The sequence below is a fragment of the Pipra filicauda genome, unplaced genomic scaffold (genome assembly GCF_003945595.2).
Source record: "Pipra filicauda isolate LSUMZ 115617 unplaced genomic scaffold, ASM394559v2 scaffold36_size6622888_pilon, whole genome shotgun sequence".
In the NCBI taxonomy this organism is placed as follows: domain Eukaryota; kingdom Metazoa; phylum Chordata; class Aves; order Passeriformes; family Pipridae; genus Pipra; species Pipra filicauda.
Window position 1 is genome coordinate 672,072 of NW_024104498.1, and position 18,250 is coordinate 690,321.

General features: G+C 39.8%; 1 protein-coding gene across 19 annotated transcripts in view; it reads right to left on the reverse strand.

Annotated features, from left to right (window-relative positions):
- Positions 1-18,250, reverse strand: part of ADGRL2 (adhesion G protein-coupled receptor L2) — a 378,099-nt gene that overhangs the window by 44,731 nt on the left and 315,118 nt on the right. For 14 of the 19 annotated variants that reach the window (XM_039384661.1, XM_039384662.1, XM_039384671.1 and 11 more), the window contains 3 exons: positions 7,218-7,327; positions 2,541-2,555; positions 808-1,608 (listed from right to left, as the gene is read on the reverse strand). In XM_039384661.1, coding sequence (XP_039240595.1) covers positions 808-1,608; positions 2,541-2,555; positions 7,218-7,327 — 926 coding nt within the window. The remainder of the gene's footprint in view (positions 1-807; positions 1,609-2,540; positions 2,556-7,217; positions 7,328-18,250) is intronic. The other 5 variants (XM_039384678.1, XM_039384672.1, XM_039384669.1 and 2 more) reach the window with 1 other exon arrangement.

An 18,250-nucleotide genomic window follows, 5' to 3' on the forward strand; every position in this document is an offset into this window, starting at 1 on the left:
GCCACAGAGCATTTCTCTTGCTATTTACTCTCCTCTGCAGATGCTAAAATGTGGCTGTGCCTGTTCACGTCATTTTTAGGGCTTTCTGCGACTTAAAGACCTGTTTTTCTTTCCCCTTTTGACAGTACCTTTCCTTTTAGGCAGTAGTTCTAACTTCTAGTGAGCTGAAATGCAGTTGCAAGGGACCTACTGAGAAACCCACTAAAAAGATGTCAGATAATCTTGTCTAACCCGACATCAGAAACTGTGAAAATAAGGCTGTGGAAAAATCCTTATGCTTGGTACTGCACATTAACCCCACACATCTCCTCTGGGGCCTCCCAGCACACACTGCTCTCCACTGCTGGCGCCAACAAGTTAAAAGGTCTGCGTGTGTGCTGTAATCAATTCAGGAGGCAGGTAACACCGGGAGGATGGGAACAGCCTTCTGGCTCAGCGGGAGCCAACCTGCACTCAGTTCAGCTACAGAAGTCAAACTGACTGATGGTATAAAGTAAATAATTCCTCGACTCATTCTCAAACACGGAAAAGCTACACACTTCTATTAAAAAAAAAAAATAAAGAAAAAAGAAATAAAGAAAAGCACGAGCCTGTAAACCAAATAAAGTAATTCCATTTCTCTTCACAGGTTCTGCAAATTTGCCTTGCACCACCGTAATGCTGCACTGCTCAGCATGGTGCAAGCAACCCCTCCTTGCCCTTCTGCCAAGAGCTAAGTCTAAGACCAACAATATTTTAACATAGTTCTCAGAATGGAAACACAAAGAGATTAAAAATGAGAAGAAAAAAAAAAAAAGAAATCCTTACCTTGGGCAGGATCGGGTGGGCCGAACTCCAAAGAATATCTCAGGATGAAGTTGTTATTCCACACGTACAGCTGGTTGTCCCTGGGGTTGTAATCCACGGCGGCGATGTACTGGTACTGGTTGGGGAAGGGGATGTCCACGTGCTCGCCCCTGCTCAGCCTGGTGTTGTAGATGTAGTCGATGGCGTTGCGGCCGGTCTCGCTCTCGTTGTCCTGGTACACCGAGCGCACCACGTACAGGACCCCGCAGATCATGAAGGCGTTGGACGCCGCCCGCTTGTCGTACGTCGTTTCCCAGGTGGCCTCGAAGCGCAGGGTGTAGGGGTTCAGCTGGCTGATCACGATCATCCCGTTGTTCTGCTCCGTGGCGTAAATCACCCACAAGCCATTTTCATCCACCGCCAAGTCAATGTCAGTCTTTCCTCCCCACCGGTACGGAGACGTGTCGTGGTAATTAGCATAATTGATTATGGCCTCCCCACTCTTAATTCTAGTCCTCAAGTCAAACTTCACTATGTTCCTCGTTCTCTCCTTGTTGAAAAAGACAGCGCCGTCGTACACCACAAAGCCGGTGCCATCCACTCGGTTCGGCAGTTTGTACGTCGTCTGCTGGCGGCCGTTCTGGAAGTCCTCCAGAGACGCGAACTCTATCAGAGTGTCGGTGCGGTACGGAGTCCAGGGCATGAAGTAGATTTTATCTGCAGCCTGGAGAGGGTCTTTGCACCAAGCACCTGCTTTTTGTTCAGCTTCATATAAATACGGTGAGTCCACAATTGCTTTCAACGTCCCCGGGCAAACAAAAACTAACAGTCACAGAGAGAAGTAAGACAAGAATTATGTCAAATTAAGACTGTCTCACAATGAAAATCCAAAAAAAAGAAAAAAAGAAAAAAATAAAAGGTAGGTAAATCATAATGACTGTGTCAGGAAGAAAAAAAAATCCATTTAATTGGCACTAGATTACACCTTATGTTATAATTAATGCAATTATCACCCTTTATCATCCACTTTTCTTAAAGTTACCATGTTCTTGCTGTACCAGTATGGAAAGTGGATGGGAACTGCTTTCACTAGTACAGACCAAGGCTCAATGGCATACACAGACAGCTGAAAATGTAGAGCTACTCTCGCATTTTTGTTTCAGACTTTTAGTGAGTGCGGATTAACGCTCCAGAGCTTTTAACTGGTGTGCAGGTCATTTCAGTCCAAAACAATCACATCGACTTGTTTAGAACTTTAAGAAGTGGTGAGGCTGAAAAAGGAGGGGCCTCGATTAAAAATAAAGGAACAAACCAAATCATCAGGTATATAGAGAAAGCAATTAGGAGCCGAGAAAACAAAACACAACCAAAGCAATGAATGAAAACAGACCAGGAAACCCTGTAACCATGGCATGCTATGGAGAGGGTTCTGGAAGCCAGGCAAGATGACACTTGATTAACAAGAATTTACCCAAGGGTGAGAGAAAGAGAGGGAAAGAAAGACAAAGAGAAAGGGAGAGAAAAAAGCAAGGGAGTCTTCCCTCCAGCCCAAGTACTTCAGACACTATACCCCGCCACCTACTTTAAGCAGCCAAGTCACTTTATTGCAAACAGTCGACTTCTTTATGAGGTGTACTTATGAGATCCTGCTGATTATCATAATATAAGAGTGTTGTGGGGAGGGGAAGGGAAGAGGTTAACATCCATAAGGCACATAACAAGGAGCTGGGGTTTGGACTGTATACGTTATTTACCTTTTTGCTCCACTTCTATTTTAAGCATCGGAAGAAAAATAAAAAAGTGCAAGGAAAAAAGAAAGAAGATTAACGTAAATCGACTATTAATCTAAAAGATTAAATTAGTTACAGACGCTAAATATAGGGAGAATAAGAACTGCACTATATTGGATAAAGAGAAACAGACAACAGGATAACCTAGCAGGAGAGAGATTCTACGGTTACACAAGTGAACATGGATCGATCATTCTAGTAGATTAAGGAGGCAATACAGATATGTTGGCATGTAGTTTCACTTAGTGAACCTGAATAAATAATGAATGACTTTACTAATGCATGCTATACACACTCTTTTTCTTCTAAAAATATAACGCTATCAAGCTGGGGTTTAAGTGACATATTAATTTATCATATATGTGCAAGTGCACATATACATATCGTATTAAATAATTAGAAATACAAAATTCAGTATATTAATTACATAGGTTTGCATATGTGCTTATTAAACTCCCCCCATCTTTGTCCCAGACATCCCTCTGCTTTTCTTTCTTGTAAAGAAAGCAGCTTGCACGCTTTAGCCCTCCTTAGGCTTTATTTTGTTTTCCCGAATGTTAATCTCGAGAACTTTTGCCACTTCTTAGTCTATAACTGCAAAATCAGACTAGAAGGAATAAGCAAAAACATCTAGAAAAAAGAAGCAAAAGCATAGTAAGCAAGAGGAAAAGAGAAGAAAAAAATTAACAATTTATTAGCTCATTCAGGTATTCTCCAGCATCATCGATTAAGCCCAAAACAGCAAGCTAGTATGCAAGGACAGCCATACTGTGTTTAAACAAACATCCATCCTGCCACCAGACACGGAAGACATAAACCCAACCAATTAACAAAGTTATATTACTACAGCAATTTTTCCCCCAGGAAGTTTTAAGGAAGTTACAGAAAGATATATAGCTGAAGCCCAGCTAGTAAATAGCTTTTCAATAATTATTTGCAATAAAACCTATTTCATATACTCTGTGGCCTCTGAAGTGTGCTCCCTTGGTTTCATAAAATGACCTGGGAAATGACAGATGTACCAATCCGTGTAACAGCAGTTGCTGATACCAAGGAAGTGTATCAGAACTATTTGCACAGCTCATCCATTTTCGGTATTACAGCATTATCCTGAAGAATGCCTTTGCATGCTGCACAGAGAGTCTGGGATTTCGGTTTCATTTAAGGAAATTGCATAACATTATTTTGAGAGAATGGTATTGGCTCATCTGATCTAGTGCTTCTTCAGGAAACAATTCCATAACTTTACGGGGGAGCTGAAGGGGTTTAATATTTTCAAAATGAGCAGTAGTTTTCCTGGCTTTTTGTACACTTATACATCTTTAGGTAAAATACTTGTTTTTCTGCAATTTGTAATTCTTGCAGTTATCCAGGTAAACAGAAGATGTACTCTGAAGTGAATTCCTGGGCTTCACCATTAGTATTAATGACTTCTGCATGATTCTGTTTGTGAACTTCTATGCATGTGCTTATTCCTCACCAAAGAGCAATATTGATATTGTACCTGCTCAGAATTAGTAATAGGAGAGGGGGAAAAAGCTAGGGATAACTCGAATCATTATTGGTGTGTCTGCTCTGCATGCACTGGGGTACAGCTGTACATTTGTCAGGGACAGATGGGCTTATTGGAATAAACAAATGCTGCAAAGTCCAATCAATACACAGAGAGAGAGAATAAAACACTTTAAAATGTTTTCTATTGAACTCCCGAGTCCAAACAGGCTTAAAATAAAAATGCACAGATGTACAAAATGGCACTTTTGATGTTCTCCCTTATAAAAGGACTGACTTCTGTTAGTCAAAGGGTCAACATATATTGTGCAGCATAAGTGAGAGAAATGTCAAGTATACTACTCTCAATTTCTTTGTAATTTAATCAATAATACTCTTATTTCAGGACAAAGCAATCCCTATCAAATTTGCCTGGCATTTTGGTGGAGATCCAACTGAGTATCTCAAAAGTTGGGGTTTTTTTGTCTACACTTTGAGATGCAAAACAGGAAGCTTTTCATCAAGTACTTTCAAACTTAATTAAGTTTACCAAATTAAGTACTTTCAAATAAAGCAATGCAGCTATGTGTTTCTGAAGGCCAGCAACACATAGAGGAGTTCATAAACTGCATTTTGTACAAGGGTGACAGCAACTCCAGTGTGTAAGAACTCCCACCTTTCACCACAAAACCTTTTATGACTGACATTTGTCATCCCTCATGGACTGAAAGCCACCACGATGAGACACAGCAAATTTTGCAGTCTTGCAGTAACTGAAGTAACTTTCAGAAAAAGCAAGAACCATAGCAGAACTTTGGTTAGAAGTGCTGTGATCACTAAACTCCTCCCTTCCCAGGCCCACAAAAGCCTATCCTGCCCTCCTAACAAGTCTCTTAAGCTGAGACAGCTGCTATTTGCAAACTTAATGATTTCAGTCATTCTGTACATTTAGATATGGAGCACCGGAACAAGTAAGGAATAAAAATTTAGATTTGATAACTGGAGTTTATCAGGCATCAAAAAAAGAGACTTGAAAAATAACAGGATAAGCTTTTTGGGACAGGGAAGAAAGATGGCTTCTGAACAACCAAAATGGCTACTGAAGCACAGTGTGGTTTGAAATCAGATTTGAAAACTGATTTTGGTCTCTGGTAATCTTTTTGATGACTGGTGGCAATGACAGGTGATACCTCTTACAGTTCTGGAGTTGGGTAGTGTCATCACTGTACATGCTGCAGTTGACAAACTCCAAAACTCAGAGACTTTGAAAGACAAGAAGCATCCACAATCCTGAGTTACGATAGACATAGAATTACATAGTTCAAAGGGCAGGCCAATACAGTTGACAGTAAACAAAAATAAACATTTTAAAGTTAGAGTCACTACAAGTCAGAGTACAGGGCAGGCCGCGCTGTGGCACTGTACTTCTGAAACTGGAAAAGAAAAGGTTCCTGTAGGTAGCAATACTCAATCGGTAGAACATATCCACACTTCTCTTCCTAAAACAGCATAAAAAATCACGTTTGAACATTATTTGCATGACACTTTTTCTCTATGAGCTAGCCTACTGGAACTGGAAACGTAACTCCTTGTCATCTGTCTGACCTCACGGTTTGGACTCAGATGCACTGCCCTCTTTCTGAGAATTTGGGAACGAAAATAGCGCCAAAGCAGAAGTGGTCTTTGTGGAACAAAACTGTGGTTAGATTGGGGTAAGACATCACTCCTCAAAAGTGGCACGAGAAGAACAGTTACAACAAGCCACCGATACTACACACAGGAGGAATGGTACTAGGGATCACTGTTTGCTGTAGGCTTCCAGTCCTACAAATGGTACAGGGAAAAAAATCAGCAAGCAACCATTTCACAATGACACAGCAGGAATGAAGAAAAAACAGATGATCTGTGTTTGGCCTTTAGCAACAGTGCAGGTTCAGTGTGGTGAAGCAGTACAGAGCGGTATTTCAGTTTCAGAAGACTAAATCTTAAAATTGTGCAGGAAACAGTACGGAGAGTTTTGACATGGCTTTGCCTATGCCAGAACTCATTTCCTTCCTTTTTGGATATATACTGTCACCACAGAGTTTTTGCATCTCAGACTTGGCCTGTTTCCTGTACCAACAGAAAATGTGACTTTGGTTAAGGATTACTGCAGATCAAGAAATACACACTTAATAATAACTCAAGGGAACGATCAGGGCACTGCTCAAATTCCATTGCAAGCACAGCTATTTCTCTGTGGAGTTACGGGACGAGGGAGAAGTCACTGCAAAGAATGACCTTACAAGAAAGCAAAACCAGTTAAAAGTGTCCAATCTGCAGAACTTTCATGAACATGCATACATATCAATGAAAAAAGCATTAATTACTGCAAGGAAATAAGAAGTATGTCTACAGCTACAGCACTTTGGCATTAGAAAGAATACTGTACAAAACTGCTGAAGTAGCCATAATATCGCATTTTTCTATCTCAATACGACTTCAGTATTTACTTTGTTTTCAGTGAAAAATCCTGTTCTGGCAGCTGATTTAAGGCACAATTCCTATTTTGTCTTTAAATTAAAACTGAACATTTCTTTCTCACTCTTTTCCCCTCTGCTTTTAAGAACCCAGTTTGAGTAACTCATTAATGAATTATTCACTCTGAATCTGCGTTCATTTAGAGGAAGCACAAGGTCCTCCTACAATGTCCCCCAACTGGGTCATTTGCCTCTTGAGTGTCAGTGCTGGGCTTGCTGTGCACCCAAAGTCACCACAGCAGCAGGTAGCCTTTCAAGTAGATCATGATTAAAATTGAAGTCAATTCCTGCTTTACAAGTCTGTGAGCCAAGCCAATTTGTCAGCAACTGGTAGCGGGCAAAAGTACAAATTTCTATCTGGCCTATTGAATAGCTAATTTGAGTTTGTTTTCTGGAAAAACAGTAGCCTTAAAAGCCAAACACTTAAGAACACAGACAGACACTTGGCCAGCATCACACCATGGCTTCCTTCCACGCTTTGTGAAGCTAATTGGAGCCCTAGCCTGCGAGTGCTTTGCATGCATAATGGCTCCGTGGGCCACAAACATATGCTGCTTTTCCATGGAACAGCACTCCAGCTCCAATTGTGAGGGCCAGAGGAAGTGAGCAAGAATAAAAAGATTATACTTACTGTAAGGAACACATTCATACTGAACTTCTAGATATTTGTATGTTCCAGGACAAGGATCAGGAAACACATCTGACCCAGTAACTACTATACACTGTGTTCGGTTGTTGCACCTGTAATGGGAAAAGAAAGCAAGCTAATTAATTTAAAATTACATTTAATTTGCAAGTTCATACTCAAGTACCACATTCAGTGCTAACTCTCTTCACACTTGGGCAATCCAATCCATAAGACAACAAAGTTAATTACTACTAATTAGTCAAAGTCCAAAAAAAGGCTTCAAGACAATATTTTAGTTCATGCTTTATACTTCTAAATTTGGAGATGGGTGTTATCTTAAATGTCCCCACTGTAGACACAGCTGTATCAATTATATACTGATTTGATACTACTGCTCAATAAAATGAAAACAAAATGTAAAGATTACATAATTGAAAAATGTGCAATTCTGAATAACGTATAATAACACCAATGAATAATTCCTTCCATCTTTAGAGACATACATACTGCTGAATGGTTTTACATTTCAGAGAGATTTTTACTGTGATTCAAGGAAGTTATTTTGGTTGGAATATAGACAAAGAACATTAGCATTTTCATTTAAATTATTTTAGGAGCTATTGGTGGGCTCTTGTTAGGCTACAGGAAGAGGTAAAGATTGACCATCTGAGGAAAAAAGAAAAATAGTTAAAGAGAAGAACTTCAAGAAAATTAATTAAAATGTATTTTAGAGGAGACTAAGTATTGAAATATATAAATGATTTCCTTACCAAGGAAAGCAAAGGCATTCTGATACAAAAAAGAACTTTATTACAATGCCTCTAACCACGTGGATATACTGAACATTTTTGAAGGTTTTAATAATAATAATAATAATAATAATAATAATAATAATAATAATAATAATAATAATAATATTTTATACTACTATTAATTTTTCCAGAATAAAAAATACCAAACAAATATTAGCTTGGAAGTTAAAGGCGAAAAAAACAATCACCTAACCCTGAAGAGATGGTCAAAATGTAATACAAAAAAATAGTCACAAGGAAGTGAAGAAAAAAAGGAGAAGGTCAGGGAGTTTGGTGACTAAAAGAAAAAGAGCTTGGCTGATCTTCTCAGGGGTTAGTTTTGTTTGTCAGCAAACTGAATAACAGAAGTCTGAACTTAAGTAATAGAGCAGCCTTTGACTCCAGCTGTACATCAACTTCTCTGCTGCACTGCTACTTCCCACACTGCCTGAATGCCACAGCCAGGCTCAGATCATCTGTCTTGGATCAATGGCTTTCCACAGCTGCACAGTGCCAACAGGTATTGGAATAGTTCATGCTACCTCATAAAAGGCAGAGCAAGCACCTCTGAAGAACTCTAATATAAATCACTCCTTTTTACATAGTGATCAGAGCAGCCCAGAGCTGGGCAGGACATGCTGTGTCTCTGCTGAGGGAACTGGGGAACAACAACTCTTCTGACTCCATCAGCTAATTATTCTCCTTTTTCCTTTCTCTTCTTTATTTTAAGCTACTTATTTCCAGCAGCATAAGGCTCAATCACAATTGCAGAACTAACTGGAACTAGTCAGGGATTTCTGTACATATGCACGACCATGGACAAAGATAGATGGTGAGGAGTTCACCTGCACGTGTGCTGTGTAGATGGAGAAGGCAACAGGGCCCCAAAATCACAGGCCTCTCTGTAATATCCCTGATACAGGGTTTTTATGCCCCACACCTCAGGTAGACTGACGAGTATAACCTCAGATGTAAGATTTTGTAATAAATTTCTTTAAATTTCTTTGTGTTTCTTTAGTGAAAACCTCACGCCGAGACCAAAATAATTCCCACAAGGAGGCTTCTCATAGTGCATCATCCAGTATGATGGTTTCCATGAGTGTATGCTGGGAGGAACTGCTTGAGAATAAAACCAATGAAGGTCATACTTCATACATACAACTCTTGTTGCCCTGTGAAAAGTTGTTTTCTTCTGTTTCATTTTCCCCCAGTGAAAGACTCATAATGTTGCCATCAGCCAGAAAAATGAGAAGAGCTTCATGCTAGCTTTTATCAAAAGGATGTGTAATATTATTCAAAAGAAAATTCAGATTTTTTTCTTTGTACAGTAACTGTCAGTGTCAAACTTCAGGCACTGAGTGGTGTTTACAGGAAGTTGTTGACACTCTAAAAACTTTTGACTATTTCTTTATAGAGGATTTCACCTGCTGTGCATATGGTGACCTCTAGCTCACCTTTGGCCAAAGGAGACCCCAATTCCAAAACAAGGAGCTGTGCCCACTGCTGCAGGACACAGCACTGCTACCGCACACAGCAGCAATCACTTGAATAGCTAATTGAATAGAGTATTTCTGCTTTAAGTTGCAGTTTTTCATATTCAAATCACTGATTTTTCTGCATTGCTGGTTGCATTTTACAAAACCTGAGTAATTTTCACATAGGGTTCTAATTTTCAAGCACTTCTAAGATTTCGAGTTAAAGACATTTGATTAGGATATTCACACTTTAAAAAGCCGACATTCAGGTCACTGTTACAGAGTTTAGTGGTCACATTTCTATCAGAGTGAGACATTCAAGACAAACCAAGAGCAACCACAGCAGCTGTCAATCCCAATTCCTGGCTTACAGACAGGACAGGAAGAGAAAGTGGACTTTGCAGAGGTAGTTCTGAGACAAGTGACTCGGGGAATTGACGCTGCTGTGAGTTGTTCTCTGGATGAATGAAAGCCCTCTGTCTGCTGCGTTGTTCTGCTCTGTAAAACCAGGGACACAAACTTCTCTGTTAGTCGCTGGCCTACAGTCCTGCTGCTCTCTGCAAAAGCCATTTTGCCAACTGAGCAAGGTTTCAGCTGAGCTCCTCTGAGACAAGAAGCACTGAATTCTGTGCAAATTGGCCAAAAGAGCCTCTGCTCTCCAAAAGCAGCACTAAACAGCAGCTTATCCTACATGGCTACAGATTAGCAAAGCTGCTCATCCCTGCCACAGCAGAACTTCATAGTTTTGTGAAACCTTTACACTCAGAAACATTGTGCTCCAAGAACAGGGGACTGCCCCTTACAGCCCTCAACAGGGTGACCCATTTTCATTCGTTTTTGTAATGGGCAAACACCCTGTCTGTCACAGGATTCTCCAAAAAGGAGACTATAGTGGAAATAAAGTTCCTGGCAATTTGCAGAATTGGCCTAGACACCATCAGGAAAAAAAAATAAACCCAAACCTCAAAAACCTTAACTGGCGAATAACTTGAAGTCCCTCATTCATTTTAACCAAAGTTATTTTTTCTACATAATATACTGATAGTTTGGTCCATCCATTCAAGCTCTTTTAGAATTGTTCCAATGAAGGCATGATACAAACCAGCTGTGATTTCTGCAAATTTAAGATGTCAAAATCAGAAATACTTTGGTGTTTCAGTTTGTGATCTAGTGTTTAAGTTTTCTGTAGGTTTTAATAGCATTTAAGTGTTCTGCAATCTACATAACATCATACTTTTCCCCAGCATAGGTAAAAATACACATGTTCTCAGGTTTTTATGAACAATCTTAAAATTCATATGATCTCACACTGAGAAATGTCTTTGTGCTTAAGACATTCACAATATTCACAAAGATTTATGATACAATGACTTTGTCATTTACGAGGAAATAAAGCAGATCTGCAAAGAACTCTATATAAACTCAAGAACAGTTGATTTAGGCAAGGTAATATATGAATTAAATTTGAAACCCTAGTTAGGAAAAGACTAACTGAAGTAGCAAAAGAATTCAGGTTCCTGTGCTAGCAACAACAAAGAGTTTTGCAAGGGGAAATGTACGAATTACCACTATTTTCATGAATGCGAGAAGCAATTGTGGACTCTGACACTCGTTTCTTCTGTACTTTAGTATGAATGAAAAAGGGTTACATCTCCATAATGCAGATGCATCACTTAGAGTAATCTAAAAATCAAATGGAGTGTTTAATTAACAGTTACAGTATAATGTCTGAACTCCTTTCACCTCAGGAAGAAGACTGTGCAAATGAGGAATGGCCCCTTCACATTTCAGATGAATAAAGAAAGAAAAAGGAAAGCAGCTCCAGCAGGGCTGGTTTTAAGCATCTTCTGCTCATGATGTAGCCATGTCCCTGCTGCATCCATCCTCCTTGCTCAGCAGTAAGGAGAGCTGTATTTTCCATGATAATTTGTTTGCATTTCAACTCTAATCTCGACCGGTACAATTCCCAACAAATTGCTTTTGCCTGGTTTTTTTTTATTATTATCTTATGTTTATTATTGCACTTTTCCACGTGCAGTGTATGGAGATGAGATTCCACGTGCAATCTATTGTGTGAGGTGTTTTAATCAATAATCTCGTTCTGCTGATTAAGCAGGGGCTCCTGTTTTGGCAAGATAACATTAGTTTCTCCTGTCATGCTCCAAAAGCTATTGGGAATCTTCAGCAGATCATTAGATATGCTACAATAAAGCTTTGGTACATTCTCTTTTCTTTCTTAAATTACTTCTTCACTGTCCTATCGTTCCTCGTCACTGCTGGCACTGCATTATTATTACAGCTCCCCTGAAACTTGCACTAGAGCCATGTCTGCAGGCCATAGGATGCCATTTTCAATTGCAGCTTCTGCTTGAAAATAGAAATTAAGAAAATTTCATTATCTCCTGCCAAGGGCCATTATTCACCATTGTTCTGAGGAAGATTAAAAACACACAGTCTATGGACTTGAACAAATACTCCAGCATTAGAATGAGAAGCACAGTGTATCGTGACCAGAGCAGAAAGTGAAGCACTGGGATCTGAACAGCAGCCTCTGGAAAGGCACTGGCATGACATGGATCACACCAACTGAGTCAAGGAAGGGGTCACCTTTATGGGAAGTCATATCTGTCACAGAAAGAGACATACAGATGCTTTACAAGTGGTTCCTGCAGTCTGCAAAAATAAAGTATGTGTGAAATAATGTCCACATTGCAATTCATCCTTCTAATGCCTTTGTTTCGCATATTAACTTTGACAAATAGAGTAATTTAAAACAAAAGGATATGGATTAATGTCTAGCCAGAAAAGAACTATCAAAATAATTTTGGGTATTCCTGCATTCTTCATTTCCAGGAATGCAGCGTTTCATTAAGTAGGTTAAAATGCAAACACAGAAAACATCATGTGTACTTCACTATAAAAAACCCAAAATACAGTATAAAACCACATCTAATAGATAAAATTCATTTTCAATAACACTGTCGATACATTAAAAAAAATCTATCTTGGTACGTTTTGAAACTTTCAAGTGAGATCTGACAATATTTCTCTTTCAGCATATTGATTAAACACTCAAAATCCAGCCCGTGGCACGTTCCTGCACATTGCCTGCAGCACCTGCTCAGACAGCACCAGAGGCACAAACTCACCACACACTCCATATGCTCCTCTTGTTCCTCACTCACCCGGGGTGAGCCCCGATCTGAGCAAAAGGATGTGGGAATGTGGGATGAATACACTCCATGCATTGACTCCAACTGAAAAACTCCTGAACTCTTTCCCCAGAGTCAGTAGCTGCCTTTACAGATGCATCCCTAATGGGCTACAATGCCACGTGAGGTGTTCTTTTGCCTTTGTGTGCATCTTTACTAAACCTCCACTCCCGTCACCAAACTCACAGCTACCTGGGCATGAAGATGTCAGATATTACTTCAACGTTATGTTTTATTAATCTGGTCTTGGAAAGTATGTACAAAACTGACATATAAAACAGCCAGAGAACAGAGATTCTATTTTAGGGGTGTTCAGATAAAATTATTTAAAGGAATGTACTTAAATTCTGAGTTTCAGGTTCACCTCACAAGCAATACATGATTACATTCTGAAACCTAATGAGTTAGCAATTTAAGCCTGAAAAAAAGAGCTACTAAGAAAACCCAGCCTTCCTGTAAAGCCTGGATTTGAAGCAGCATTGGCCAGCCAGCACTGCCACTTCCAGAGTACCCCAGCAACGGGCACAAAAGTGGCACAACCCTTCCCATGCAGGAACAGTGAGTGCACGAGTCTCTACAGAGCCGTGCTTCCTTCAGGATGGACATGTAATCCTGGAACTGGCCTTTTAAAAGCCCAGGAAACCTCACTGACCACGTTCCTTACTCTTGTGGAAGATTTTCTAAAAATTATTTTCCAGTCAGAATCCCCAAAACTATTACAGGGGAACGAGTATGCAAAAAGAACAGAGTAGCAATTTTACCTAGCAAAAAGAGAAAACAGATTTAGTGTGCTGTGGTTGGTAGTTTTCATAATCCAAGAAAAAAAAGGGAGATACATGAGCAGATATGATAGTGAACTTGGCCATAAGAGATGTGTCTAGATACTGGTAACCCTCCTGTGACCACTAAAGCAGTGAGGCATGCTAGAGCTTGGTTTGAAAATTCACAAAGCAGTCCTGGGATTTCTACAACATGACCATTACAGCAATAAACCTGGCGGGTTTAGATAAAAAATATTTGAAGGGGGGGGAGGGAAAATTTTTTCAGGTTTTCTTTTATATTTTATTTTTAAATATAATATCGATGATTTGTTGAATCTTCCTAATTACCAAGTAACCATATATAAGGAAGCAAAATAATGTATAATTAATATTGTAGAAGGTGCACCATAGCGTCGTTTCTGTTTGCCCAATAAAAATGCAATAATATTAAACTGTGCTTTCTCTGTAAAATGTAATCTTGTGGGAGTTTAAGGGTACACATTAAGCATAAAAACTCCAAATAGACAATAAAACAGCATAAAATATGCAACTCCCACAGGCCTTTTCTCAGGATTACCCAGTCTGATCCACTGTCAATGAATGTGTATCAGACTTGTCTGGCAAAGTAATTTGACAGTATTTCTTGCTTTCAACCTCTTCTTACAACTTTAATACATTTAGTTATGACCCATTTGCCTTTTAGTATTCATGTCTCTAAGTTCAAAGCAGTCACTGTTAAAATGATGAATCTTCTCACTTGCATCCGAAATAGTTTTTTCTTGTCACAATTCATCCTTGTTCTAGCACTTTGCTTATTGCTATTATTATGGGGTTATCATTAACCAGAAACTGGAGCATCAGATAAAAGAGGGAAAAGAAAAAAAAAAGCAAAAGGAAATGTGGATTCCATTGGAATAGTTAACTTGGTACTTTTTAAGCGCTTTTGTAATCCCATCTTTCTATCCCCACTACTTTCTACCACATATATGGAAGGCCTACTAGAGCAACCAGAGCTTGTGAGGAGATGGCTGTAAATCAAGGACAGCAAAACCAGATATGAAGGATGCAATGAGGTGTGCAAAGTACACGGAACAATCTCCTGGTGAGGGTGGCGTGGGGACAAACCCAAAGCCCGGAACAGCACGAGGCAGAGGAGACCTGCTTCTTACAGAAGATGCTTCTAGTGCAACCCTGCCTGAGGAATAAGGAATGGAAATACAGTGATTGTCACAATCTTGTCACATTATTTACACGCAGGCATACTTGGAAGCGAGCTGCAGCACAGGATTACAGGCAGTGGATGTCTCAGCACACCAACTAAGCCAAGCAGATCCGCACTGCTGAAAAGTAATCAGCTCAAAAGATCCAATTAAATGTTTCACCATTTAGACAAAATAAATAGCCTGCAGCTATGCTTATTTACTAATGAAAACTTTAGTAGTGCAGCCCCGTCCTATCTGAGCAATTTACCCAGATTATTCACACTGGGTGAGCACAAGTGCAGCAGCACACCCTGAGCATCCGAGCAGGTTCCAGGGGAGGAACGTGGGGCTGTGCAATAAACCCAGAGCTTTACCAGGGGCATTCACTCCTGAGGCACAGTGCTACAGCACAGCTACAGAAAATCCAGGGGAAAATCCTGAAGCACAGTGTCTGATCCTTGGGAATAACACTGCAACAGACTTGCAGGAGAAGAGACTGCCAGGTAGAGAGTACGAGGCAAGAGTAAAAAGCCTTTAAAATTCTTTTTTTTTGCAGCACTGTTGATCTTTTTTATCCATGGCTTGGCATGCAGCATATTCATAATGTGGTTAAAAGTTATGTAACTTAAGGCAGCTTCTGAGTCACTATTAAATGAGTAACTTGAAGAATTACAATACTGAAAATATTGGAAATATGTAGCTTTATCCTTCACGTTAATTTGCACAGATCTAAAATACGTTTTTAACCATCACCCACTTTAGTTACTAAAATAAAGTATTTTAAATGACAGGTGTGATTTGTTACTGCAACTTCTGACACACAGAAGCCTTGGTAGACTCTCAATGCCCACAGCAGACTCCAGGCCTGTGCAATGCAAGTTCAGCTTGAGTCACTGTGGGTCTCCTGAGTTCAACACACCTCTTCTGCTTACAGAACTGCATACTCAACATCAAACTATCTTGTCTCTAACAGGAAATGAACACTTGGTCATTAACAGAATTGGCCACTGAGACAACTGGATTCCATAGGGTCCTTTGGTTTCCCTGTGCAAAGGGCAGGATGAGGACAATTTCAAATGGGGTGTGCAGTGGGGGCAACCCTAACTCAACTTTAACACATGCATTCTCCTTGAATAATTAAAAATACTGTAGCCTGTATCAATTAGGAGAAATTATTGATAAAAATGTTCACCCATTGCAGTTTGCAGATGGAAAACGATCATATTTTTAACAAGGGAAATGGGAAATCGCTATGGGATGCCCTGCTTAGATTAAATTAGCAAGATCTTGTTATCAGACCATATAAAAGATACACCATAATAAGACGTGACCTTGCAGAACCTTGGAGCCAATCTGACTTTTTTCCCCCTGTAACCCTTCCTAATTATCTGCAAAGTTACAGACCCTTTTGTGGCAGGTTATTTTTCTGTGAATAGTGAGGGGTTTTGGGCTTTTAAATATTTAATTAGTCTTCTGATATGAGAATTGCTGCACATGCCAACTGCTTCGATTTTCAAACTGTGTTCATCCTAATTATGTTCAGATTTAGATTGGTCATCCCAAACCTCTCACTCTCGTAATTATTTACTCCTTAAAGATCATTCAGCAGAGAAATATTTTTCACCCTTATGGCTTTTCCTTTCCACAAATGGCTTTTCTGGTCCGTTAATTACCCACTCAGAGGATTAGAGTTTGTAATAATGCAAGAGATCCTGCACGTAAGACGAATTTTACAGGGCGAAAAAGAATAAATTGTTTTTTGTAAACTCGCCTTGGGGAATACCCCCTTTCTGGATTATAATTTTCATCGACAGAGGCCATGTGCCCACCCCTGCACATCCACCAACCCCACAGGGCCACGCAGTGACTCATTTGTGCAGCTCAACAGAACTTGGAGTGAAATGCTGAGCAAGAGGCAAAAGACAACTTGGTTACTTCAGGAGATTTATCAGAGTGCAATCTGCTGGCAGTAAGGTACGGTCCTTTTTCTCATAATTTTTAATGCAGATTTCATGGCCTTAAAGTTACGTACGTTTAACTGATAACTAATAATAAAATTACAACTTTTCTCATTTCATCTGCTGATTTTTTCCAGCAGTGCTGTCCCTTGGTAGATCTTTAATCAACTCTGTAACAGTGGTGTCATTTCCTATTAAAATGTGTCTGAGAGTCCTCACTACAAGTACTTTCTTTTCTTCTGAGAGGAATGCTTGTCACAAAAGCACTGTTATTCGTTACCCACAGCAATGTCTGGATCTAATTATCATCTGGAAAGCTTGCAGGGCTTCCAGGTATAGGACTTCCCCTGCAAAAGTATCCTGTTCTAACTTGGAAGGCACAATCCCACTTTCTTCTTTGCAATTTGAAGGTAAGGGATTAAGTTACTGATGTGAGCTGTGCACTCCATCGTTCCTGGGACTTCCAGTTTTAAGCCCAACAGAGTTTAGGGGACTCCTTCCACTCCCTTATTTCCACATCTGCAAAAATCCTGCCTGTGCTGCAGTTGTTTTTTACCCAAGTCCAGCAGATTCACCACCGTAAAACACAGATCAGAAAACTCACTGGCTTGACTCTGTCAGTGCACAGATCATCTTTAATTGTGTCAAAAATATTCATGATCTAATCCTTTTATCAAACTGTCTGCCACTGAAGGAGTCTCGTGTGCCTGCACAATTAAAAACCGCATGTCAGCCACACGTAACACTGTGTTACATTTGATGCAAATCCTTTCCTATTGAAATAAGCACTGGGCTGACAGCAGGAAGTGGCTGATAAGAAAGCAACAAGGCATTGCTGATGGCATTCATGATAACTGAGCTCTAACTCATATATGTTCTGTCTACAGCACGTTACCCAAAGTGCTCCTGCTTTAAGTGCAACTCCAGGAGGTGTTCTTTTGCTGTATCTCTGCCACAAAGGCAGCAAAATTATCCAAGAAAGCTAAATACACAAAGTAAATTATGTTTTTCATACCCACCAGTGATGCTGGCACCAGAATAATATACTGAGAGTAATATCACTGCTGCTGCATCCTAGATGAGAAAACACCTACAGCTTCATGAGAGTAACAGTACAGTTGAGCTCAATGCTGCTAAGAAATTCTGTAAACAGGGAAAGATTATGGCTTCAGAACTGTCACTTTATTGCTACACTTACGACTCAGCCTAAATGAAAACACTTAATAGACAGAGCACAAACTCTTGAGTTATGGTGAAGCAACTATTTTACAGTGCTGCAAAAAGGTGTGTGTTAAATACAATTCCAAACTGCTCCTTCATCATATACGTATATATCACAAGAAGCAAGGTAAGGTTTAAGATCACAGACTACTACTAAGAAAGGCATTTAGACACCTTTGCACTTACAACAGCAAAATATAGATCCTGCCAGATGAAACATTATACAGCCTGGTGTCATTAAGGAGGAGTAAGACTTCTTCCTCCAAGGTGTTTGAACTGCATGACTTTGGTCAGGACAGCTTGCCCAATGAAATGATTTTGCTGCCTCATTTCTTTTCTTTTTTTTTTTCTGCTTTGCATGTGTATGTGTGTGTGTGTGTGGGTATGTGTGTGTATGTGTATGTCTGTGTGTGGGT